Source organism: Ursus americanus, chromosome 8, assembly GCF_024610735.1.
Source record: "Ursus americanus isolate L20-20 chromosome 8, mUrsAme1.1.p, whole genome shotgun sequence".
Lineage (NCBI taxonomy): Eukaryota > Metazoa > Chordata > Mammalia > Carnivora > Ursidae > Ursus > Ursus americanus.
This window is the reverse complement of record NC_142134.1, coordinates 31,035,881-31,063,553: the sequence shown is the minus strand read 5'-3', so window position 1 is coordinate 31,063,553 and position 27,673 is coordinate 31,035,881. Positions and strand designations below refer to the sequence as shown.

At 36.7% G+C, this 27,673-nt stretch overlaps 1 protein-coding gene and 1 long non-coding RNA gene across 3 annotated transcripts in view; one reads left to right on the top strand and one right to left on the bottom strand.

Moving 5' to 3' along the window:
- The window catches only part of LOC148109557 (uncharacterized), a 296,308-nt gene that overhangs the window by 178,241 nt on the left and 90,394 nt on the right, over positions 1 to 27,673 (top strand). The gene's annotated exons all lie outside the window — the stretch shown is intronic.
- The window catches only part of TMPRSS11A (transmembrane serine protease 11A), a 49,151-nt gene that overhangs the window by 1,871 nt on the left and 19,607 nt on the right, over positions 1 to 27,673 (bottom strand). Inside the window, exons 4-10 of the mRNA XM_087863916.1 lie at positions 26,078 to 26,082; positions 16,878 to 16,945; positions 14,813 to 14,973; positions 11,191 to 11,229; positions 9,101 to 9,272; positions 1,767 to 2,026; positions 34 to 176 (exon numbers count right to left, since the gene is read on the bottom strand). Coding sequence (XP_087720042.1) covers positions 34 to 176; positions 1,767 to 2,026; positions 9,101 to 9,272; positions 11,191 to 11,229; positions 14,813 to 14,973; positions 16,878 to 16,945; positions 26,078 to 26,082 — 848 coding nt within the window. The remainder of the gene's footprint in view (positions 1 to 33; positions 177 to 1,766; positions 2,027 to 9,100; positions 9,273 to 11,190; positions 11,230 to 14,812; positions 14,974 to 16,877; positions 16,946 to 26,077; positions 26,083 to 27,673) is intronic.

Here is a 27,673-nt window from a genome sequence, read left to right as displayed (position 1 = left end):
TTAATGATATTAAAGTAATCTCTCTCTACCTACCCTGCAGGCATCATATATTCCTTCCAGATATCCAGCACAAAACATTCCAGATTTTATATCATGGCCATATACATGTGGTTGCTTGCACACATCATCACTTATGATTTTCAGTTTGGCTTCTCGAAGATTATTTTGGGATTCTCCTTTAGAGAAAACAAAGTCATTTTAGTGTTTACAATCAACATCCTTAGCTAGAATGAAGTGAATGGACTTTTTTTCTATTCTAATCTATTTCATACTGAAATTGTCAATACAGAATGAGGTTAATGTAAGCAGGTTCTGGAGAATAAATTTCCCTTTAAAATCTGGCACATTTAAATGATAATTATTATCCTTATCACATTTTATAAATATCTATACTAGGAAGAAAAACATTTCCCAGAGTTAAGCAAACTCTCTTGCTGTTATATGTATGTACCTAGACCAGATTTTGTGATCCAGAGTGTATCTAAGTATGCCCAAAAAACACTCAAAAACAAAATCATTTTTATTTATTTATTATTAAAAAGTTTAAATTAGGGGGCGCCTGGGTGGCTGAGGTGCCTGGGTGGCTCAGTCATTAAGCATCTGCCTTCTGCCCAGGGTGTGATCCCGGAGTTCTGGGATCGAGCCCCACATCAGGCTCCTTCGCTGGGAGCCTGCTTCTTCCTCTCCCACTCCCCCTGCTTGTGTTCCCTCTCTTGCTGGCTGTCTCTCTCTCTGTCAAATAAATAAATAAAAATCTAAAAAAAAAAAGTTTAAGTTAGTATATCAAGTTAAATCATTTTAGAGAGGACCGTGGAAGTTTTGTTATCAGAATGTCTCTGCACAGTATTCTTATTCCTGACCCCTTTTAAATTAACCTCTAGTTTCGAAGCAGATTTTGCTGCAACTGGACATTGTAGCTGAACAATGAGAAAACCTGTAAAGTGACTGAGGAAGGTGAAAATGAGTAGTGGAGCAAACCAAGGGGAGGAGGAGATGAAAAGGGTCGAGGGAGGTTTACAAAGATGGGGCATAAAGTGAGGGAAGCTTGGAGTGAAGGTGGGCATCAGGATGACAAGACACCTGATAAACACTAGGCATTGCATCCAGAACAGCACGTAGCAATAGACTCTAGGTAACATTCGCTTCTCTTATGTCTTCCTTGAAGCCCACCCTCTTGGAACTGCCTCTCCCTTATTCCATGTGATTCTGACCAGCCAGCCTATCACACATACAGGCACAGGAGTGAGTGTTTGAGTTAGCCAGTCAATCCAAGTACCTCTGGACACAAGCAGGGCCAACAAAGACCTTTGCAGGGAATAATGTAGATTCTGGCAAAGAGGACATATTCTTCCCTCCGCAGCTAGTAGGGAAGATAACGTAAACCCTGATGTTGTTGGCCACCTTTGACACTACATGGAGCTAGAATCCCTCCATAGGAAGGCAACCTCAGGGAAAACAGAGCCAGAAATGGGAAGATTCAGAGATTCAGAATCCAATGACATCATACTTCATACTCCTGAATCCGGCTCTGTCAGAAACCAGACTCCTCTCATCTCTCTTGACTTCTAAATTACAAGGGCCAAATTTGCTATTTTATTATTATTTTTGCTTTATTAAGAGTTGAATTTCTGTCACTTATAAAATAAGAGCCCTAACTAATCTAACCAAGCTGTGTGGAAATGGCTGGCAGGATAATATCGATGGAGATGAAGTCACACTGTCCTAAATTGGACACAGTGCTCTGTGGTCTTTTTCGAGATACCTACCGCCATAGAAGAGTGCTCCAAATCCTGTGATATAGGCCGTGGAATTTGGTTGGAAGGCTGCAGAGGCTTCTGGCAGACAAACCCGGCGAATGTCATCAGTAAAGGTGATCCTGGGAGAGAACTGCACGACAGCAATGTCGTACTCTCTTGCCGGGGAGCGGTATCTTTCATGGACAATAATTCTTCTCACATTTCTTTTCATTAATGGAGGGTTGATTGTTGTCCCAAAGCTAACAGTCCATTGACGTGGATTTGCATTACTGGAAAAGGTTAGAAATGAACAGAATATATAAACTGCACTATAATAATTGCATAAAGTCTAATAAAAAACTCCATCTTAAAAATATTTGGTTGTAATGATAGTTTTCTTTGACCTTTAACTATACTCTATTGCTTTTTTGAAAGATAAACTGTGTACAAATGGTATTTTAGAGCTGAAATCCAAAAAAAAACTATTGAATTCTAAAACTGGAAAGCATATAAACTATCATTCATTTATCTCTTCAACAAATATTTATCAAAATTCTATACGGTGAGCCTTTTTTGAAGTGTTGGGGTTAAAGTGGTGAACCAGACAGAAAAGGTGCCTGCTGGTGGCTGTATTCAATTCCAGTGAAGGAAAAAGAGCAAAACAAATTAACAAAGAAATCCAAGCAGTAGTAATGGTTATGAATAAAATAAAATAGAGCAATTGAATACAGTACAGCGTGGGTGCATAGATAATTCTCTTTTGAGAATATGATGTTTAGACTGAGACATAGTTGATGAGAAGCCAGCTGTGAGAAGACAGGGAGATACGTTTCCAGACCAACTTCCCAAGGCCTTACACCAGACAGGCTACAGTTCGAGACACAAGGGAAGAACGTGGGGCATGAGGCTGGTGAGGTAGGCAGGAACCAGATTTTGGAGTGTCAAATAGGTCATGAATAAAGAGTTTAGATTTTATTCAAGTGATATGGGAATTCCTTGGACGATTTTAAGTCATGAGTAATGTAGTCTTATGTACATTTAAAAAAATCATGTAGGTTCTTTCTGGAGAATAGATTGTTGGAGGGCAAGAATTAAAAGGTAAAAGTTGTCAGAACTCTTGTGAAAGATGACCAAGTGTGGGTGATTTCTAGCTTGCGGGCTTGAGCAACTGGTGGATTATGGTACGTATAGAGATTGGAAAGGTCATGTAGTAATAAAAGATCATCTAATAAAACTCTTTTTTATACTTAAGGAAAATAAAGTCTAGATGGGTTAAACTATTTGCCTAGTATCATGTCTGCTTGCCTCTCTCTGCTCTTCTCTTTATTGGTTTCCCATCAAAATCTATTTATTAGTAGCAAGATTAGTGTTCTTAACTAAGTAATTGAACTAACATCATCCATGAGGGATAAGCAGAGACAGATACTGCCCATACAGATACTTGTTTCTCAACCTAATTATTTCTTAATAGGTAGCTTTAGTCATAGAAAGAAGCATATAAACTTATCATGGGGCTTAAGTCCAATTTGACAGCTGTAATTGTGTTGGGATTATTATTTTTTTCTCCAAGGCAACTTAAAATTTAAAATTTAAATTGTGTTTTTATACACAATTTTGATGTGCAAAAATACTCTATTGAGAAAAACTAAATAAAAATTGGTTTGTGGGGGCTCCTAGTTGGCTCAGTCAGTTTAGTGTCTGACTCTTGATTTGGGCTCAGGTCATGATCTCAGGCTTGTGAGACTGAGCCCCATGTTGGGCTCTGCACTGAGCATGAAGCCTGCTTAAAATTCTATCTTTCCTTCTCCCTTTGCCCCTCCCTGCTCATGCTCCCTTTCTCTCTTAAAAAAAAAAAAATTGGTTTGTGAACACAATTGTTCATATAGTATAAATATATTGACATTTTTGTTTATAAATCAGTCTTTTGTGAGGTTTATTGATGAAAATTTTCTCCTTCAACTTAATCATGCCTAGATAAACTTAACATAAATCAAGTATTTTGAACTTGGAAATGCAAAGGACAGACCTTGAATTGTATTTATTTAAATGGAAGCGATCGTTCTAGAGCTTTCAAACAATGCCCTCATACTATTTAATACAGCTTGTCCTTGTTATATTCGTAGATAACAAACCCGAAAGAAACACCTGACATGAGAGATACTAAATAAAGATTACAGACAAACTTTCTAAAATTTTAATCTAGGCCCAAATTTAAAAAAGATGCAACTTAATGGTGATAAGTATAAATTAGTAATTTAGATCCCCAACTAAAATGTAAAAAATCAAAGTGTGACTCCTGGTCTGGAAACCATCTCTATAAAAAGGATCTGGGAATTTTGTTGATTATTAGCTTGAAAATCAATCACATGAAAAGAGTTCTTAAAGTGTTCATTTCATATAACACTGCAATGATATCAAATAATCTCAGAGTAGGGAAGGCCATAAAAAGTCATTTGGTCCTCTCGCTGATCCAGTGCTTGAAAGATGGGACTTTGCATGAGGCATATAGGCTTCTGTTCAGTTCCACCATCCCCTAACATTGTGACCTTGGGCAAGTTACTTAACTTTTCTTTTCTTCTTCTTCTTTTTTCTTTTTTTTAAAACTTATTTATTTGAGAGAGAGAGAGAAGATGTGCGTGAGCAGGGAGAGGGGCACAGGGAGAGAGGGAGAGAGGATGTTAAGTGCTGGGCATGGAGCCTGATGCCAGGTCTTAATCTCACAACCCTGAGATCATGACCTGAGCCCAAATCAAGAGTCGGACGCTTAATTGACTGAGCCACCCAGGCACCCCAACTTAACTTTTCTTATTTTCCCTCAGTGTAAAAGGGCTTATCAAGCAGGGTTTACTTAATGAGGCGAGTGTAAGAATTATATAAAACAAATCTTAAGCATCTAACCAAAAGATCGTAGCATACCGGAGCTAAATAAATGGTGATAGTTGCTGTTGCAAGAACATACTCTCAAGTAGCAATTGTCTTCTCTTGAACTCTTCTGCAGGTGGGGACCTCTCCTTTCCTTAGAGTCTCTTTCTTCACCTTAGAATCCCTTGCATGTTTGGGCAGCTCTGACTGTTGACAAGTTCTTCCTTGATTCCCTAATTCTCTTCCACAGGAAAGCATCTCAGACATAGGCTTTGAATGGCAAGGCTGTATGTTTATACTAGCACCTTTTTTTTTTTTTTAATCATCTAACACTCTGTACTCTAAGAGTATTTCATTTTGTCAAGTTTTCTTTTAAGTGTGCTGTCCAGGACAGAATTCACTATCTCAGTCAGGATTTGACCAACAAAGAGTCTAATATCTACTTTATTTTGGAATCTGCATTTCTTTTAATTCAATCTAAATCACAATGTAGTTTTGTGAACAACTGACTCATAGTGGGTTATTTTCTGACAAAAAATTTCTAAGCAATTTTCACATGTTAAAGCACAAATATGCTTTCGGTACTGATATACTTGGATTTTTTGGACCCATTTAGAGCCTTACATTTATACCTGCTAAAATTAATCATTTAGTTCTTGCTTATTACTCTAACATAATTAAAGTCCTTTTGAAATTTCTGTTTTTCTTACCCAAACATTGGTTATCCTTTCCAGCATCTGTCATCAGCTACTTTGTTGATTCTAACTTCCACATCATCTGCCAAGCCTAGAAAATACACTGTCTAGGACAGGGTGCAGGATTAAGGTCTTTGGTGGGCCATAAAAAACATCCTCAGCATTTTAATAGCAATTCTTAATCATGATCCTTTAGATAGAATTGTTTAGTTACCAAGCGACCTATTACCATCGCATTCAATTTATATTGTTTGACGCTTTCAGAAGCCCTCCCATTTTGTCCTTATGTCTTTGGTCATATGATCTATTTTGAGAAGTGTATTTAGTTCTTGGAAGCATATTTTAAGGGAGACACTGACAAAATCGAGAACATTGAGAGAACAAAGATTGTAGGACATCTGAAGCTGATGCTGTGAAATTAAGTAGTGATATTTATTTTCACATATGGTTTGGAGATTCTCACTCATTTTATATTGTTTGGCCTGAAAAAGAGAAAATAAGGAACTAGTTCTCTCCATGATTCTATGAGGAAAGAAATAAATTTGATCCTTGCTGCTCCAGATGAAAGAACAAATACCAATGTGTGGGAGTTATTAGGTTGCAGATTTGGTGTTTAGTGTTATAAAGATATTTGCAAAAGTAGAATCATCTACCACAAAATTGGCAAACTTTGGAGATAGTAACCTTTCCATTGTTTTGAGATATCCAATGCAAACTAGGCACCTGCATAAGGGATTTCCTTGTGTTCTAACATATTAGCCTATTGGGTTCTGATATCTTTCAAACTTTAGAATCTAAGTCTCTATACAGATTTAGACTCAGGTAGGCAGAATTTACTATGGTATCATAAGTCAGAATTTTATTTGCAAATATCTTCTCCCATTTGGTGGGCTGTCTTTTGTTTTATTTTGTTAATGGTTTTCTTCACCATGCAAAAGCTTTTTATTTTGGTGTAGTCCCAAAATAGTAGTGTAGTTTTGGTGTAGTTTAATTTTGCTTTTGTTTCCCTTACCCAAGGAGACATGTCTAGAAAAATGTTTCTGTAACTTATGTCAAAGATATTGCTGCCTATGTTTTCTTCAAGGAATTTTATAGTTTCAGGTCTCACATTTAGGTCTTTAATCCACTTTGAGTTTATTTTTGTGTATGGTCTAAGATGATGGTCCAGTTTCATTCTTTTGCATGTAGCCGTCTGGTTTTCCCAACACCATTGTTGAAGAGACTGTGTTTTCCCATAGTATATTCTTGCCTCCTTTGTAGTAGATTAATTGGCCATGCTGGGTTTATTTCTGGGAACTTTATTTTGCTCTATTGATCTATGTGTCTATTTTTGTGCCAATATCATATTTGATTACAACTTTGTAGTATATCTTGAATCTGGGATTGTGATTCATCCAGCCCTATTCTTTCTCAAGATTGCTTTGGCTATATGCGGTCTTTTGCAAAGTGAAGGAAATCATCAACTAAACAAAAAGGAAATCTACTGAGTGGGCAAATATATTTGCAAATGATATATCTGATAAGGGGTTAATATTCAAAATATAAAAAGAACTTATATAACTCAACACCAAAAAAACCCAAATGCTTCAATTGAAAAATGGACAGAGGGCCTGAGTAGACATTTTTCCAAGGAAGACATACAGGTGGCCAACAGACGCATGAAAAATGCTCAACATCACTGGTCATCAGAGAAATGCAAATCAAAACCTTAAACCTTAAACCTATCACCTTAAACCTATCAGAATGGCTAAAATTAAAAAGAAGCAGGTATTGGCCAGGATGCGGGGAAAAAGAAACACTTGGGTACTGTTGGTGAGAATATAAATTGGTACAGCCACTGTGAAAAACCATATGGAGGTTCCTCAAAAAATTAAAAATAGAATTACCATATGATACAGTAATCCCATTACTGGGTATTTATTCAAAGAAAACAAAAACACTAATTCCAAAAGATATATGCACTCCAAATCAAAACTACAATGAGACATCACTGCAAACCTGTCAGAATGCCTAAAATCAATAACACAAGAAACAACAGGTGTTGGCAAGGATGTGGAGAAAGGGAAAGCCCCCTTACACTGTTGATGGGAATGCAAACTGGTGTGGCCACTCTGGAAAACAGTATGGAGACTCCTCAAAAACTTGAGAATAGAACTACCCTACAGGGGCGCCTGGGTGGCTCAGTCGTTAAGGGTCTGCCTTCGGCTCAGGGAGTGATCCCAGAGTCCTGGGATCGAGCCCCACAACAGGCTCCTCCACTGGGAGACTGCTTCTTCCTCTCCCACTCCCCCTGCCTGTGTTCCCTCTCTCTCTGACTGTCTCTCTCTTGTCAAATAAATAAATAAAATCTTAAAAAAAAAAAAAAAAAAGAACTACCCTACAATCTAGCAACCACACTACTAGGTATTTACCCAAAGAATACAAAAATACTAATTCAAAGGGATACATGTACCCTAATGTTAACAGCAGCATTATCTACAATAGCCAAATTATGGAAATGTCCATCAACCGATGAATGGATAAAGAAGATATATATATATATATATATATATATATATATATATATATATATATATGCAATGAGATATTACTCAGCCATAAAAAAGAATGACATCTTAGCCATTTGCAATGACATGGATGCAGCTAGGGTATTATGCTAAGTGAAGTAAATCAGAGAAGGACAAATACCATGTGATTTCACTTATATGTGGAATTTAAGAAACAAAACAAATGAGCATAGGGGAACAAAGAGAGAGAGGCAAACCAAGAAACAGACTCTTACCTATAGAGAATAAACTCATGGCTACCAAAGGGGAGGTGGATGGAGGGATGGGTTAAATAGGGGATGGGGATTAAGGAGTGCAGTTGTTATGATGAGCACTGGGTTATGTAAGTATTGAAACACTAACTTATACAGTTGAAACTAATATTACACTGTACATTAACTAACTGTAATTTAAATAAAAACTTAAAAAGAAACCAAAAGAAAAATGTTATATGCATCCCTATGTCTTATTGCAGCATTATTTACAATAGCCCAGATATGGAAGAAACTTAAGTATCTACTGATAAACAGATAAGGAAGATGTGAGGTGTATGCACACACATGTGCATGAGTGCACACACACACACACACACACACACACACACAGAAATGTTACAAAGCCATGACAAAGGATGAGATCATTCTATCTGCAACAGAATGGATGGACCTAGAAAGTATTATGCTAATAATAAATAATTCAGACTGAGAAAGACAAATACCATATTATTTCACTCATATGTGGAATCTAAAAAAAAAAAAAGGAATAAACAAGTAAAATCAGATCTATATATACAGAGAACAAACTGGTGGTTGCCAGAGGGGAGGGGGATTGAGGGATGAGAAAAATATGGAATGAATAACTCACAGGAATAAAAGGCATGGCATGGGAAATATAGTCAATGATGCTGTAATAGTGTTGTGTGGTGACAGATGGCAGCTACCCTTGTGGTGAGCACAGCATAACATATAGAGAAGCTGAATTGCCATAATATACATCTGAAACTATGTAATATTTATGTCAACTGTACTCCAACATCCCTCCCCAAAACCTGTGTCATGACCAATGAGTGCTAGGATTATGACTACTACCCCCACTAATTTTGCAAAGAAGTATGCAACTATAACATTCTATTAGAAAAGAACCAGAAAGAAAATTTCCTCATTTACCTCAATAATATTTGGGGGCATTGGTTATTACTCAGAGCATAATAACACTCAGTTTTTTAACAGTAGTGGAGGCCAACTTACAGTCCATAACTTACTTCATAAAGCAGTGTGCTGCAGTGATGAGCCACGTATTACTGATCAAGGTGGCCCCACACTGATGTATGTTATTACGTTGAAGGGAAGCTTGCCAAGGCCAGGCAGCCTTGGCCGCAATGTCTCCAGACATTATTCTGTTGACTACTAATGGAACAACTCGTTTACCACAACCTGTAAGAGATAAGATCATTAAGGTATAAGAAATATCTCTATAGTCTTTGGTTCAGCGTACCTAATAGAGAACTGTAGTGTAGTATTGACATTTATCATTATATAAACATGTACAATATCAATTCTCTGTGTTTCCTGATATGTTGATGTTTTGCTTATCCCTGTATTTATAGATGTGGATATATAGTGCCTACTAAACTATGTTAAACTACAAAGGGTTGACATATCACAAAGTATGTGTCCTGAGGACATACGGAATCCATTGTCTAGATGTCCTGGGAAATCCTACTTAGACTATTGCTTCCCAGTTTCAGATGATCCAGTGTGTTACTTTGACATGACGCCTTCACCAGAAGAACTCCCCAGACCAGTAATTGCCCATTTGTTGGAACTCCTTCTCTCATATAATTTTCTGCATGACTGGTTCTTAAGGTGTGCATGGGTTAATGTATAATGACCGGTTTCTCACTCATCAGGATGGAGAGTTCCGTATTTCCACATAAACATCCCATTCACTATTGGTGGGAATAAATATGTACTGTATTATATGCATCAGATCATAGATTACTTTGCTGCTTAGGGTTCCTAAGAATTAAGCCTGTTCTGAACATGTTGCTAATAAAGAAAATATGGTAGATTCAATTCTTGTTCCAACTAATCGTATATCAAAAAAACCCCCAAAACCTCATTTTACTGATATTGACTACACTGCATTGTGGCCAGTCATTTTAGAAATCTCCACCACTCTGCCATTACTCTAGTTTAGACTACCATTTTTCTCATCTGGAGGATGGTAACAGCTTTAGTTCATTGCCCTACTTCCTGCTCTTCTAATCTAGTCTCCATACTGAAAACTTAGTGATCTTTCTTATATGTGTAAACCCTTTAGTGACTTCCCATTGCCCTCCAAATAAAGTCAAAATGTTTCAGCATAGTTCTGGTCCTTGATCACTATTAATCATACTCATTTCCCATGTTCACCAACCCCCGTTCTATGTTCCAGTTACACTGACATTTTTCAGTTACAAGAAATGACCATGTTCTTGCTTTTCTGAAGACATTTTTACATACTACTGCCCCTGCCCAGGGCATTCATCCCACTTGTCACTTGACTTCTCTCTCTCCTGTCTCAGGGATCACTTTCTGACCCTACACGACCAGGTTAAGCTGACTCTGTGATTGACTGTCAATTGCATTGTGCACTTTCTCTGTTGTAGCATTTTTCACACTATTTTAACATTTCCTGATTTATTCATGTCTTCCCCTATCTTTGAACTCTTCATTTTAGGAGAGGGATTGAGTCTTATTCGTAGTCGTATTCACTTTCTGGCACTTGGTAGATGTGAAAAGATACTCATTGAATGAACGAACAAATGAATGAATGAATAGAAATACATAGTGTGTTTGCAAGACAGAGGCAAATGCATGAATACCTTTGCTCGAATTCATCACCACTTTGATAAAATCTTTCAAAATTTAGACCACAGTGATATGAAGTGATCCCAGGAGCTGCTGTCAGCCATGAAAATGAATGTATTAAGCAAATTTTATAGACAGTCACAGACAATAAGGTCTGTTTCCTCCCCATTTATCGCTTTCTTGTGATTTCATTTCTCAGCAGAAAGACCATTTCACAGCATTTTTAAAAATTAGAAAAGCAAGCCCACTTATTCCAAGACAGAAATACATAACTTCTTCAAATTGCCCCCAAATTCCCACCATGTAAAATGTTTTTCTTGAACATGATGAAAAAGATCAATCTCAGAGTTAGAAAAAAGTATTTCCATCTGTTGTCCATCTGTTACTCTCTTCCAAAGAAAATGTGTGACATGGATGGGAAATTATGAGCTAATACTAGAAGATATTGTCCTTTTTGATGTGGAAATTGAACTCGTTTTTATAAGCTAACTAGACTTACATGCTTGGACAGTTAGCTTCCCTGTTGATGAGCTCATTGCTGAAAAACAAAATAGAATATAGAATGATAATGTGACATTCTCTTAGTTGTTCTTTCAGAGGATATTGACTGTATATGGATTCCAGACAGTTGAGCATATAATCAGTAGAATGGCAACCCAATAAACAAGATACGTATACAGTTTTTATAGAGATTCCTAGGCAACCTCTAATTAGGTGGATAAATCCCCAAGCAGTAGGTGATTAAGGCACAAATAGTGGATGATTAAAACCCACAAATAGTTTGAACTAATACAGAACAGTGGTTTCCTAACGGTGCAGGATGTAGCCTCTTTGGATTTCACCTCAGGAGATAGAGAAAATGGGGAAAGAGGGAGCAAGTAGATGGGGTCTCCAAGTCAAACCCAGTCTCAGTCAGAGCAGCTCTGCTTTTATTTCCTTTATTTAAGAATTCACATAGGCCTTTTTTTAGTCAAAGGGTTTAGGAATGCAAAAATCTTTGAAACCACCCACATAAACTATATTTAAAATACTTCTAAAACACAGTTACTAAATTATCAAAATGATTTTTTCTGAAGAATAAACTATTATGTATTCTTATCCAACATCTGCTGAATATTGCTAAAGATCAATTATTGGACAGGATCTAAAATTAAATTCTCTCAATTTCCAACAGAGTTAGGAATCTGACAAAGGACACATGAACATTTCGATTTAAATTGGTGGAAGATTTTTTGAAAACTGTGAGGATTTTCAAAATAAAAAGGCTTACTGAGCAGAATGAGGATAAACTGTTTTACTTATTTCAACCAGTGCCATGTTTCTCAGACTCATACTCTCTGCCTCTAACTTTACATTGTGCAAAATAAGAATGTTTCTCTCTACTCACCTTCTATAAATCCTACTTGGCAAACTAGTGATGATGAATTCTGTGAAGTGGGAATTTTGAAAATATTCAATTCAAGAATAGCCTTACATGCATGCCCAAGTCATTATATGGTGAAGAATCAATTGCTCAGGACAGATTCTCAGTATTTACTCTATGGAAGAACTCAATTTTCTGTCAAATGTTGTTTTCAAGTAGGTAACTTTCTTGTTTCCTTTTTAAAAAAACGAATTTAATATGCTCCATATTAGTTAGTAATGAATTAAAGTGGAAAATAGCATAACATTAGAATTCTTCCTTAAAACTTTATCTTAGTTTGAGCAAGATGCAAATTGCCCCTTCCCAGGAAGGATACCAGGCTGCTTGAAATGGTTGAGTGTAACTGGAGGATTGAATTCTTAGGGAGAATGATTACACTTAGAGTTAAAATACCCCCATGCAAGTAACTAGCTGTCGACATCTAATTTTTACCAAATAATTTTACTTTTCGTGTGTAGGAGTGAAATAAACAACACGTTAGTCATGAAAATGACCCTCCAATATACCTCTGAGTTGAGAGTGATCGAGTTAGTATTTCGGGGAATACTACATGCTACAGGTAACATAAGGGGAACTGGAGCACACGTGAACCAAATGTGGGCAGTGAGCTGATCTTTCACAACCATGGTATTTGCAATGCAAAGAAGCTGATTTTAGCTTTGCTTTGACAATGTTGCATCCCGTGAAGGATCCATACCACACAGTTTTTTGTTTTTCAAGAGAAACCCCAGAAAACAAAGCAAAACAAACAAAACAAAACCAACCCACAGATTCTTGACAAATAACAGATAATCTTGGGCTGCTGGGTTATTTCTAGACTTGGTCTAGAATTTCGACAGTTTTCCACTCATTGGAAGCCGCCCAGATTGAGTGTTTCTGGAGAGCTGTGATTTTTCCTGTTAAGAATTGCCATGAGGATTCTGACAAGCTTTTCACTAAATGGGTTTTCCTAAGTGTTAGTAAACACTGCTCTTTTTACAGTTGGAAATTTGGAAACTTTCAAGGTTCCAGCTTTTTCTACTACCAATCACTTGCGTTATGCTTTCAGGTTTCCAAAGCACGTGTAAAACTTACTAGCTTTCTAAGTGGTAATGGCCTATATATGTTACACATTTTCTATTTTCTTGTATATCCTCATGTTATTTCTATGATTACAGAAAGAACCATTGCAATTTTATGGATGAGAGAATGGAGGTAAAGTCACGGGCCAATTACTTGGGTGGTCTTGCAGTGACTCCCTGGGGTTAGAATCCGGTAACTTTCAAATCAGTTTCTCCATCAGCACACCCTGCCTTTTAAGCTACTAGTCATTAAAATAAGCTGTAGCACACAAACTGAGCCTGTAAAAAACAAAAAGGCCAGGCAACTGTAACCATTTTGTGCTTCATTGCTGGTTTCAGATAGCTCAGGCTTTCAAATTTCTGGCAAATTAACTGGTTGTTGGAAATCACATGCAACACATCACATAATTTATCAGAATTGCCACTATTTCACAACCACGATTCATTTGTCTCCCCACCTAACAAGGTGGATTAAGCCCTTGACAGGTTCTTCCCTCCTGGGTTGGGAGAGGTCCCCACCTTCATTCCCGGAGTAGCTGACTCTTCACCAGCAAACTCCTGCCCATCCCATTCTCAGATTTTCACTTCCTGGTCAGGTTTCCTCTTGGAGTCAGCCAGACCCTTACAAGGGTAGGGCATCCTGTTTCACCTCTGATATTAATCACTTACTCTGAGACTAAGTCTGGTGTCCATTGGAATTTGCGGGAGAAATCTGCACTTGGGTGCCAGAAGGAGGTGTTGCAGAAGTAGCTTAATGCACAAGGGTAAACAGGTTTCTGTCTGGCTGGACGCCCGCCGCAGAGCCTTTAGTATGCTAATGTAAGAGATGAGTATCATACACAGAACTCCTGAGATGTGTTTGAGCACAGAACACTGTTTTATGTAGGGCCTCTCAAGAAATTAGAGAGCTAGATCTGAATCTTACATCCTTTTATTTATTAGCGTCCTTAATTTTTGTCTCTCTTTTATATTGAGAGAGGTAAATTTGCCTACTTCCTAAGAATATAGAAAGTAGATGCTGCATGCGAAGGGTGTAGAAAAGGGCCTTGATAAAGACTGGTTTGCCTTTTTAGAGCAATGATAATGGCATAGTGGTTCCAGTGGTTTTTTTTCTAGCTCAGTGATTTTTAAAACATCACTTATAGGGTGGCTTTAGTGGCTCCAAAGTTGGTTTATCATTTTCCCAAATGCCCACAGGAGAAAAAGTTAAGAGAAACTTCAAAATTTCACTATATACAGAAACCATCCATATTTTTAAAAGGCAACAAATGAGTTTATGTTTTAGGAAGGTCCCACCCTGAAAAACAGCTGTTGCTAAATGCTTGGTATTTTCACTAGTTAGTCATAGAGGCAGTGGTTGGGTCAGGTTAATTCTCTGTTAGTGGTAAGGTTTGCCTTTATTTAAGGATGAGTGCCAGTCAGTACCTACAGGAAAAACCACTTGACCACTAACTTCAGACATGCTTTCATCAGAGAAACATAAAACCTCGAAATACCATTTTTTAACTTGAAAATTTCTTCCCATCTAAAGTCTAGCTGTTATTTGGATTGGAAGTAATGGCAAATAAGTTTAAGATTAGACATAAAATGGACATAATAGAACACTTCACATCTGATAGAAAGCTGTACCTACTTACCATTAACTTGAACTGAAGAGGCATTTATGGGTAAGGCTCTTGTGTTCCTTATCTTCTGATTTAAGATGCTTAGGATTTTCTTCTTTATTAAGGCCCTTTGCTCAGTAGAGGGGAACTGGAACACCATAATGATATCTGCTTTCACACCATCTTCTTCTGGACTGCAAACATACAAAAGAAAGGTGTTTATTCAAAGAATACATTGGGTCTTATACTCTTCCCGGATTTAATGCTCCTGAATTATGCCTTAATTGCTAAAAGTGTTGAGGACTAGTCTTCTTATGTTGACATTCGTCTACTTGCTGTCTGACCCAAGATCATTTCTTATGTTCCCTTCCATCATGTTTTGAATAAATTTTCCCCATTAATTTGAAGTCTTGTTATAGCAGTTGGGTAAGACTCAGATATCAAAAAAATTTCATCAAAATCGTAAAGTCTGAGGATGGGAAGAAACTTTAGTGGTCTCTTTGGCCAATCACTCATGTATCTGATACCTACATCACCTCTAAGCCTCCATGGTCCTCTAACCGCACTGCGGTAATTAAAATGATGGGAAATTTACTTCCCTCCAGAGGCTGTTTCTCTTTGGTCAGCTCTGACTTTAAGAGAATTCTTCATTTCGAGTTGAAATATGTCTCCTTATATCTTCCATCAAATTAGGCTTAGGCCTACCAGTTGGGACATATATAAAACATCAATTTCCTCTCCCACATAAAATATTTGAAGACAGCGACATTCTTGGTTCCTGAGTCTTCTCCATATTAAATATGCCCAGTTCCTTGAACTTTTTTTCATATAAACAAGTTCAAGTCCTTTTACCTGTAGTATTCAGTTTTTCCTCTTAAATAGGAAAACCAAACAATTAAAGACCTTTAAAAAAATTGAAATCTATATATTGATTTGCCATGTCTCTTATTTTTACACTTCAGAAGACACAAGCTCTGAAAAGCACTACAGCCTAATTCTCCTGAATCCTTTAACTAAAAACAGGAAATCATATTGATTCTGAGGCATTTTATATATCGTGGTTCATTTAGGCTCTAGAATGTGAAGATACAAAGAATCAGAATTTTATGTCAAATTGGCGAATGTATGACCAAGTAATTTTCCCTCCTGAAACAGAAGGAAAACATTGTTTATCAGGTGGAATTTCTCTAGACCCACACAAAAACTTACATAGTCATAATGACTCTAAATTCAAAGGAGTTCACAAGACTATAATAATGTTTCTAGAATGTTATGGCAAATCAGAATTTGAAAAGAAAGGATATAAAATCCAGAGAATTTCAGCAAATATGTGTTTTTTATCTCCTAAACATTGTAGAATTATACAATTTATATTATAAAAAACTTCCGGAGGTCATTAGCTATTTAGTAAATGTGTAGGGAACCTGGAGTAAGTCTTTCAACAAGGCATTAGTCTGTTGATGAGAAAGGTTATTATTATTTCCTTCATATAAATCTGTCTGAATATATTCATTTTTTTAAAAGAGGATGAGTCCTACAGGCCCATACATTTGCACCTATTATGTATTTATGTTCTGCTACGTGCTTGCCAAATAACACAGTTGAAACCTCTGAGCAATTTCTGTAATTCGTATGAGCCTTCCCCCTCTACCATAACAAACAGAAAATTTGTTAAAACAGGAACATCCTTTTGTTTGGGTATGCCTCCTGGGACTTCATTACAGGTAAAACTTACAATCCCATTCTGTAGTCGACTTTGCCTTCTTATTTTCAAACTGATACGTCTGTCAAGACAACTTGGTGGGTTTTCCCAAGGCCACAGGTTCTGGTAGTCCTGGGCCTTACAACCCATTGATGGGGTTTGAATCTTTGTTCTGTCCCTTGGGGAACTTTGAATGTATCACTTAACTTCCCTGCGCCTTAGTTTTTGCATTTAGAAAATGGGTCAACTCTACATTTCCCGACTGCTGTAGAAATACTATTCATGAGAAATCTTAGGCAAGAGCCAAGCTCAGGGGCAGCAACATACGAGAGTTCCCATCTCCTTTGCCCTATGTCCCTCCATGCCGGGAGTCCACCTTTGCCCAAACATACATACGTCATTCTGACTACTTGGTTCTTGATATAATGCTTGTTCAAGGCTGAATCTATAAATATCTCATCCACCTGTTATTACAATAAGAGAAAAACTCTGTGTTAATAAGATATTTTATAATAAGAATATCCTTTTGATTAAATGCTAAAGCAATAGAAGTTTTAACATGAGTAATATTTAAACCAATGGTTCTCGACTCTTACAGAGAAACAATCACTGGCATATTTTTTAAAAAAATTATTATTATAGATACTGGAGCCCCTCAAAGTTTTGGTTATAATTGATTAGGAGGGAACCTAAGCATTCATATTTTTAAAAACCTCCCCAGGTGATTCTAATGTGCTTACACAGTATTTGAAGTGTCTTCCTAAAATTCTACAGAAGGTTAAGCCGAAAGACACAGAGCCAAGATGTGACATGGAGGGAGGCTTTGAGAGATGGTGGAGAGAACCTTGGTTGAGTACTGGAACTTACTAAGCCAATCTAAGCCTCAGTTTCCTAACCTATAAAACAAAGATATTGATATGCTATTCATAGGGTATAAAGATTAAACACACATAAGATAATGGGTGTGTGTTCTGAACTGCAGGTTGTTCCCGACCCCCCATCCCAGCATTGCAGGTCTCAGATTTCTCTGCAGGTATTTGGCTGTAAGTACAGAGACCAGGCATTAGGGATTTGGGAGAGAGCCAATGATTTTTAAATTGTTGTTGATTGCGGGCCCTAGGGTAAATCAGAAAGGAAGAAAGAGTAAGATGGTGTTGCAGATTTAGATCAAAGTTGTATTACTCAGTTTATATCACCAATGAAGGATAAGATAAGTTACTGATTTTGGTTCATTTGCACAGAATTTTAATTGCCTAATCAAGCATCATGTGGCTGTGGCTTATCACACCTGGATTTTTGGCTTGCAGTATCTCCTAGTGACCACTTGATGGCAGCAGTGTCATCTAAACTAAACGTTGAGCATTGCATTTCTCATTCGATAGTAGATGAACCAAGTGTGCAAAACCATGTCCTAAATCCTTAAGGAAGAGGCAAGAAGACCAACTCTCATTTTGAAAAATGCAAAAGCATAAAAATAAATGGAAGGCTATGTCAGAGATCAAGGAACAAATCATGGCTTCCTTAGCACTACCAGACATTCACAAGTGCTTAATTAGGACACAAAATATTCCTGATCTCCTTTAAGCCTTACAATAACTGGTATGGAATAAAAATTATTTTGATTTGTATTTTATTTGAAGAGGAAACTGACACTTGGAGACATTCTGTAAATTTCCCTGCCATCATGTGGATCATAAACTGGGACCTAAAATTTAGAGCTCTTCTGTTTTGCAGGTCCACCAATTATCGTTAATCACACAGCCTGCTTGTTAAATGTCATGTACATTTTACTTCAAGTTCTTTCATAGAACATGAAACAATAAGTTATAAAATAAACGGTTGACTCAAAGTATAAAACTTGTCAAGATATAAATTGGTCATATATTTGTAAACCTGAAGATCAAAGGCAGTATTTAAAATATAGAAAAATTGTTAGTATCTAAAATGTACGGTTATTTGTATTTACGTAAGAGGAGCTCAAATGTGCTGAGGAGGTGTGGGGTTTATAAGCTAGAAATGGAACTGTTTTGGAAGGTGCGTTTTTGCTGGAATGACATTGTCGTAATGATTTCTCTTTTTGTTATACACAGCTACTCTTATTACTCAGTATCTGGGGGAAATCCAAAAGGAAAGAAAAGCCAAAAAAACCACAAAAAAAACCCCAAAAGCTAACCCCAAAACCAAGCCAACCCAACAGGAAGAAAATTGACAAATACTAAAGGGAAGAAAAGTAAATAGCAGTTGAGTAGTTATAGAAGCTCGGTTCGTCATCATCCTCACTATCCACCCACACTTGTTCCCTTGGCTGTCTGTAACTTGTTGGTTAAGGTATTAGATTAAGTTTTTGACTTTAGGTGACATCATTCTAAAGTCACATGGCTGCTAAGACCAGCTACACCCAGCCTCAGTCCTGTCTTTGGTTCAGTTGTCTGGGAAGATAGAAGTTGAAAGAATATCGAAAGAAGACTCTAGGAATAAGTGACTTCAGTAAGCATAGAAATAAAGGTTTCTTTCTAATACAAATTCCAGGACCCTGCCCCTGTAAACCTCTTTGATTAGCCTGGGATGAGGCCCAGGATCTTCCTTCAGGTGTTCCCAGGAGCCTGAGGAAAACACTGAGAAATGCTGCAGCACAGGGACTGGCTAAAAGGGTTTCTACAATAAAGGAATTTTCAACAGGGGGAAATCAGAGAAAATGGGAACATAAACTCTGTTGCTGAATGGATTTTATGTGTGAACTAGCTTTCTAGAGACCCTAAAATAATGATTGATCATTAATCATGATTAATCTTTCCTAGAAGATGAAGGCTTACCTCCTAAGAAACATTCTGCTGATACTTTGGCATTCTAAATTTGTAGAAGGTTTGAAAAACACTTTTCTTTTTTAACCGTGCCAGTTTGTTATAAATGTATTATACACAAGCTAATAGAGAGAGTGGTTTATAAATCTAGCCCACCTCCCATTCTGGGGCATTTGCAGAGTTTGCTAGTTGTAATTAGTCACTTAACATTAAACACGGACCCCACCCTTTTCAGGGTAGTACCTCTTTATGTTTGATGATTTTGAAATGCTGGAAGTTGCACTGAGATTAAGTTCTAAAAGGGCAATTGAAGGTTAGTTGAGTGTTTAATAAAAGAGTTAGGGAGAGGCTGTTAACTCCAACAGACGCGCCCAACCATTCAGCTCCCCTTCCTGAACCAAGTCCGTTTACACATGTTGCCCGCCTGTCACTGTCAGACGCTTCCCAACTTGGCTTCTCTCTCAGCCGTCTCAGTATTTACATAGGAGATGTTTTAGGTCCGAGACTGCAAACTTCAGATAGATAAGCCACCAAAGATCGGCCAATGGACTATAAAAACGGTTTCTTCCAATGTCACACCAGGTGAGCCCCCGAGAATTAAAGGACCCACAAACGTGCCATGAAGAAGACTTCAGATCCTGTTGCTTTCTCCTAATTATAGTAAGAGTAGCACACAAAGAACAGTGTAAGAGATGCTTTAAAAAACACGTTTAGTCTTAAATAAGACTTAATTGAAATTGCCTTGCTACAAGGGCTGAACTCAAAATAGAGAATAAAGCACAATTCATTTTTGCCTCTGGTCACAGAGTCAGATATTCAAGGGCCTCACCTTCTGTTGCCCATCTTCCATCCCATCCAGCCTTCAACACCACCTGTACCTGTCAGGCTTGGCCCTTATTTCCTGTGTACTTGCCCTTTACAGGCTATTCCTTGAATCTGTAAGCACCCTCCCCCATTCTACTGGTTCTGCTTTTCTGAATCACAATTCTCCTTCAAGGTCTATTTCAGATAATACCTTCTTTGTGGTTATTCCTTGAACCTCAGAGTAATTCTTCCTCTTTTTGTCCTAATTTTTCTTATCCCTCTTATACCTTCTACTCCCTTCTTAATACAATTAATTATGCATATATTACCTCCTTTACTATACTGCACACCCTTTAGGGATAAGTATTGATTTTTTCATGCTCTACAGTACGTAGGAATACAGCATTTCTTTGTTGAATGAATGAATGAAAGAAAGCGAGAATTATCAGAAAGTCTTGCATTTACCAGGAAAGTTGCGAGGATTTTTAATGAGCCTTTCATCACATTAGACCAGTGCTCCTTGAGAAGAAAACAAATTGACTATGAATTATTGATGGGAATTCTTTCTCCTTTTGGATATTTTCAGGTAATTTGATAGCTTGTGGAAAGTTCCTCCATGGTAAGACCACAATAGTTATAATAGTAGGACTAGTCATCATAGTTGTGTATCACCTGTGCACCAAGCACTGACTCCACTGGGTATTTGTGAGCCCATTTGCTTTTCTCATCAACCCTCTGAGGTGAATCCTATTATTATCTGCCTTATATAGATGAGGAAGTGACTTGCCCAAGGTGACAAAGCGTGAGCCGGCTGACCTTGGGATGAGCACACACGTGGGTTTTTACTAAAAGCTCCTATCCACTGATGTGTAGTAGGTAGCATGTAAGGGGTCAAGAAACTCTTTTACCCCTCTCCAAAGGCAGTCTGTTTTCTTTGCCCTCTAAAAATGAGAGCTATAATCTTGATAGTTCTTACTGCAATTTTTAAAGTTGTATCTATTTAAAACTCTAGACTTTTGGCAAAACCCAAGAATCAAAAACTCAGATATGAATAATTTTTCTAAACCTACATAGAGCATGGCCAACCCAAACAGTGATGGTGTTTAGGGGATTCTGAAGCCTGGTGGCCTTCTGGGTATTAAGTCACTTTGTGTTTACAAAAGTCCTTTAAAAAAGAAAAAAACTGCCACAGCTTTGAACCCAGCGCTGTATCTATTAGAGATGGCAGTTGGATCCAGTGTCATATGGGATCTGTGGGTGTGTGGGTGGAGTGCCATGGAAGCGTGACTTTCTGATTACTCTAAACCAGAGGTAATGATATCAACAAATGGGTTGTAACATTATGTGATATTATCAAAGTTATTTCTTTGCACTGCCTTCCTCAGTGTTTCCTTGTAGGATGTCAGAAAGAAACAAATGGACATCTGTAACTGTCTAATCCACACATAGCAAGTAGCAATATATTGGATAACCTTATCCCAAATTGGTTTATAATCCTGGGATTGAGAGGCAAAGTAAATTCAATAAATTAAAATGTTAGCAATTAAGGGTGATAAAGGATAAATTATCAACTTTCAGTATAACGCAAAGGCTTAGATCTCTGAATTACCATTTTAGAAGAGGAAAATATATAATTTGTGTCTTTCTAAAGTTGTACTAAAGATACTTAAACCAGAATGCCCAAGTCAAGGGAAGGTCATGTTTTAGAAGGTTCCTGGGCTCTCCAGGTGTGTTGTCCTTGAAATCTCTAAATTATTCAGTGAGAAGGAGAAAGAGAGAGAGGCTATGAATCATTACTCTTAGAATGTCTTATACTTCCTGAATGATGAACAATAATCTAAATAGATTATCCAGTAAAGACTCTGCTATAGTCACAACTTTATCAGAAAGTTTAGAGATGGTTCATATCGCTCCCTTTCTCAAAAACACTTCTCTCAGAAAATGCCCATCCACATTTTCCCTCCATAGATTGTTTATGCTAAACATATATATGCAGATATTTTCATCAACCTCCTTCCTCTATTATAGTTGTTTGTTTCTGTTGTCTTCCTCCTAAAAAACTGATCTAGACAAGAGACCATAAGCCAAAACTGGTAACAAGAAACAAAGTCATTATATAATGATAAAGGGGTCAATTCATCAAGAAGATATAACCATCATAAACATTGTACCTAACATTAGAGTACCTAAATAAATCAAGCAAATATAAACAGATATGAAGAGAGAAATACACTATACAATAATAGTAGAGGACTTCAGTATCCCATTTTTAACATGGATCCATCCTCCAGACAGAAAGTCAACAAGGAAACATTGGACTTGACCATACTTTAGACCAAGACTAGACTAACCAGACATATATAGAACATTCCACCCAACAGTAAGAGAATACACATTCTTCTCAAGCACACACATTCTTTAGGACAGATCATTGCAAGTCACAAAACAAGTCTTAGCAAATATTTAAGACTGAAATCATACTATGTTTTGTGACTACAATGGTATGAAACTAGAAGTTAGTAACTGGAGGAAAGCTAAAAAAAAATCACAAATACTTGGAAATTAAGCAACACACTTCTGAAAAACCAATGGGTCAGAGGAGAAACCAAAAGAAAAACAAAAAAAATTTCTTGAAACAAATGAAAATGGAAACATGTACCAAAACTATGGTATGGATACTGCAAAAGCAGTTCTAAGATAGAATTTCATAGTGATAAATGCCTACATTAAGAAAACAGAAAGATCTTAAACAAACAACCTAACTTCACATCTCAAGGAATTAGAAAAAAAGAAAAACTATTGTGCACCTGAAACTAATATAACACTATGTTAACTATACTGGAATTAAAATTTTAAAAAAGAAGTAGAAGAAAAAAATGAAGGCCAGAGTTCGCAGAAGGAAGGAAATAACAAAGACCAGAGCAGAAATAAACGCAATAGAGACTAAAAGACAACAGAAAAGATCAACAAAACTAAGAGCTGGTTTTATGAAAAGGTAAACAAAATGGACAAATCTTTGTCTAGACTAAGAAAAAAAAGAGAGAAGACTCAAAATCAGAAAATGAAAGAAGAAATATTATAACTGATATTACAGAAATACAAAGGATCATAAGAGACTACTGTGAAAAATTATATACTAACAAATTGGATAACCTAGAATAAATGGATAAAGTCCTGGAAACATACAACCTACCAAGATTAAATCATGAAGAAATAGAAAATCTGAACAGATCAATAAGAAGTAAGGAGGTTAAATCAGTCATCAAAACCTCTGAATACAGAAAAACCCAGAACCAGATGGTTTGACTAGTGAATTCTACCAAGCATTTAAAGAAAAATTAACATTAATTCTTCTCAAACTCTTCCAAAAAAATGAAGAAGAAAGAACACTCCCAGATTCATTTTACAAGGCAAGCATTATCTTGATACCAAAGCCAAATAAAGACACTACAGACTAAAATCCCTGATGAACAGAGATCCAAATATTCTTAACAAAATTAGCAAATCGAGCTCAACAATATATTGAAAAGATCATACATTATGATCAAGCAATATTTATTCCTGAGGTACAAGGATGCTTCAATATACAAAATCAATAAATGTGATACACACAGCAATAGAATGAAAGATTAAAAATCATATTATTATCTCAATAGATGCAGAAAGATCATTTGACAAATACAGCATCCTTTCATGATAAAAATGCTCAACAAATTGTAAATGGAAAGAACATACCTCAACATAATGAAGGCCACCTGTGGCAAGCCCACAGCTTATATAATGTTTCACAGGGAAGGGTTGAAATCTTCCTCTCTAAGATCAGGAACAAGACACCTAGGGTGCCCACTTTCACCACCTATTCAAAGTGGTACTGCAATTCTAGCCAGAGCAATCAAGCAGGAAAAAGAAATAAAAGGCATCCAAATCAGAAGAGAATAAGTTGTCTTTATTTGCAAAGAATAAATTTAACCAAGGAAGTGAAAGATCTCTGCACTGAAAACTGTAACACTTTGATGAAGGAAGTCAAAGAAGACAAAAATAAATGAAAGATATCCTATGTTCATTCATGTATTGGAAGAGTTAATATTGTTAAAATGTACATAATGTCCAAAGCATCTATAGATCAATGCAATCTCTATCAAAATTCTAGTGGCATTTTTCACAGAAATTGAAAAAAAATCCTAAAACTTGTATGGAACTATAAAAGACCCTGCATAGCTAAACAATCTTGAGAAAGAAAAACAAAGCCAGAGACATCACACTACCTGATTTCAAACTCTAATATAAAGCTATAGTAATCAAAACAGCAGGGTACTGACATAAAAACAGACACACAGACCAATGGAAAAGAATCAACAGCCCAGAAATAAACCCTCACATTTATGATCAGCTAATATTTAACAAGGCAGCCAAGAATACTCAATGGGGGAAACAATAATCTCTTCAGTATATAGTGTTGGAAACCTGGATAACCACCTACAGAAGAATGAAATAGGGCCCCTATACACTATCTCAAAAATAATTCAAAATGGATTAAAGACTTAAACATAAGACCTGAAACCATAAAACTTCTAGAAGAAAACATAGGGAAAAACCTTCTTGACATTGGTTGTGGCAACAGTTATTTGAATATGACACCAAAAGCACAAGCAACAAGAGTAAAAATTAATATGTGGGATTCTATCAAACTAAAAAGCTCCTGCAGGTCAAAGGAAGTCACCAACAAAATGAAAAGGAAACCTATGGAATGGGAGAAAGTATTTGCAAATCATATATCTGAAAAAGGGTTAATATCCAAAATATATGAAGAACCTATACAACTCAACAGCAAAAAAAAAAAAAAAAAAAAGTCTGATTAAAAAATGGGTGGAAGATCTGAATAGACATTTCTCCACAGAAGATGTACCAAATCATCAGCAGGTACATGAATAGGGGTTCAGTATCACTAATCATCAAGGAAATGCAAATCAAAACCCAATGAGATGTCATCTCACACCTTTTAGAATGGCTATCATCAAAAAGACAAGAGATAACAAGTGTCAGAGAGGATGTAATCCCTTGTGCACTCTTCTGAAGAATGTAAACTCGTGCATGCACTATGGAAAACAGTATGGAAGTTTCTCCAAAAATTAAAACTAGAACTACTTTATGATCTAGCAATCCCACTTCTTGGTATATATACAAAGGAAATGAAGAGGATACAAAAGAGAGACCTGCACTCCCATGTTCCTTGTGGTATTATTCACAATTGTTAAGATGTGGAAACAACCAAAGTGTCTGTCAATGGATAAATGGATAAAGGTGTGTGTGTGTGTGTGTGTGTACACACACATGCACACAGACACACAGGAATATTATTCAGGCACAAGAAAGGAAATGCTGCTATTTGGGACAACATGGATAGGACTTAAGGGCATTATGCTAAGTGAAATAAGTCAGACAAAGACAAATACTGTATGGCATCACTTATATGTGGAATCTAAAAAGCTGAATTTACAGAAACAGAGTAGGAAGTTGGTTACCAAGGCTGGGGGTGGGGGTGGGGGCATGGGAGAAGCAGGGAGATGTTGATGAAAGGGTACAAACTTCCAATTAGAAGATGAATAAATCCTAGGGATCTAATGTACAACATGGGGATTATAGCTAAGAGAGTAAGATCTGAAATGTTCTCACCACAAAAAAGAAAGGGTAATTATGTGACATGATGGAGGTGTTACAGGGATAATCATTTTGTGGTATATCAAATCAACATGTTTTGTACCATAAACTGACCCAATGTTATCTGTAAATTTTATCTCAATAAAGCTGAACACAAAGCTGATACTGGAAAGTGCGGGAGGAGGACATATTTATATAATAAATAAACCCAATGTGTTGCTTAAGTAAAAGTTACCTAGCACAGCGTATGTAATTTATAACTAACTAAATTTAAATTAAAAAATAGGAAAATAATAAATTTAAATATTAAATGGGAGAAAAATTGATGTAGACCTGAGCTTCCTATTTTAGCTGAGTTCCTTCCTGACAAGTAGAACAGTTTAATGGAAAGAGCACGTTTCAAATGACCTCTATGGCTTCACATCTTCCCCTGTCATTTACTAGCTGTGGACCTTAACTTCAGAGGCTTAGTTCTCTTATCTGTAAAGTGTGGTCTCATTTGCTGTGTTACATTGCAGATTACACATGAAATATACAACAATTATCTTTTTCTTCCAGGATTCAAATTAAACACATTGAAGTTAGAGGTGCAGTGATACACATCTTCCTCTTTCAGATATGCCTAATCTTTAATTACAAAATAAATGTAAGTCTGTGTTCTCATGTAAGGACTCAGCCATACTCTACATCCAATCTTTCTAACCTCTGAACATGAAGTTTCTTAATAATGTCTGCATAGTTTTTTCTCAAATCTTCCAAATCCAATTTCCTGTCTCTAGGCTTGGGCCGCAGCCCTACACCAACCGTGGAACATCTTTTACTTCTGTTACCTTATGCCATTCCAAAATTTAAGACTAATACCTTTGCTAAGTTTAAGTTTACCTTGACTCAGTTGACTTTTCTTGGTAGAAGCACTTCCTGCCTCAGTGTTGATCAGAGCCAAATCTCTCACTTTTGTCTTCTAATTCCTTGAGAGAGTGCTTCTAATTTGTTATATCCTTACATCTCTTTCTGTTTATGAGTTCCAGTTATAGATGCATAGTATCAAGGATATTTTGAGAATCATTTTAGGCCCTTTTCTGGGGTCCCCGGGTGCTCCTTGGGCACAAGAACGGTGTTTTTTAGGGGAAGACAACCTTAAGAAAATTCCCAGCCGCTGCCATTGTTAATGCGGACGATGGTCACTGGTCCATGTTGACAGTGTAATTGAAAGAGACTAATGTACCAGGGATAATTACTTGATATCTGGAATATTGTGGGATTGTAGATGGGAAGTAAAATCACACAGATGATTCTTAGGGACGATGGAAGTTTATTAACAATATGTAGTCTCAAATTTTAACTATTATCATTTACTAGTATGATCTTTAGTAAATTAACTTTTCTGTACCTTGATTTCTCATCTGTAAAATTGTGATAGTAATTGCACAATCTCATAAAGTTGTTTTTGAGGATTAACTAAAATAAAATAATACATATAGGGTGCTTAATGTACTGCTTGGCACCCAATACATGTTAGTTATTATTATGGTATTACAAGCTTATAGCTTTCACATTTGTAATGAGCCTATAGTTTAAGAATATTTCCTGATATTGCTGAAATATATTTCTTCAAATAAAGTACTACCTCAGCCAGTGACCCTACCCAAACTTATAATAATTAAAGAAAGTGACCTATCTATTTGGGAGTGTCATGAATTACTGGTGTCTGGTTACTGGAGTTCTTTTAGCGTATCCGAGCATAAACTCATTTTACTGTTGCACCCCCATTTGCATTCAAATCAGTAAATCCCCAATTATGAGGAAGAACAGGACCCGCAACCTGTCTTTCTTGGCTGTCTAGTTAGCACCCATATAGGGCAGAGCGAATAATCTGGTTTCATTCATTGGGATTTAGCAACAATAAACAGGAGTGGCTCAGAGTGAGGC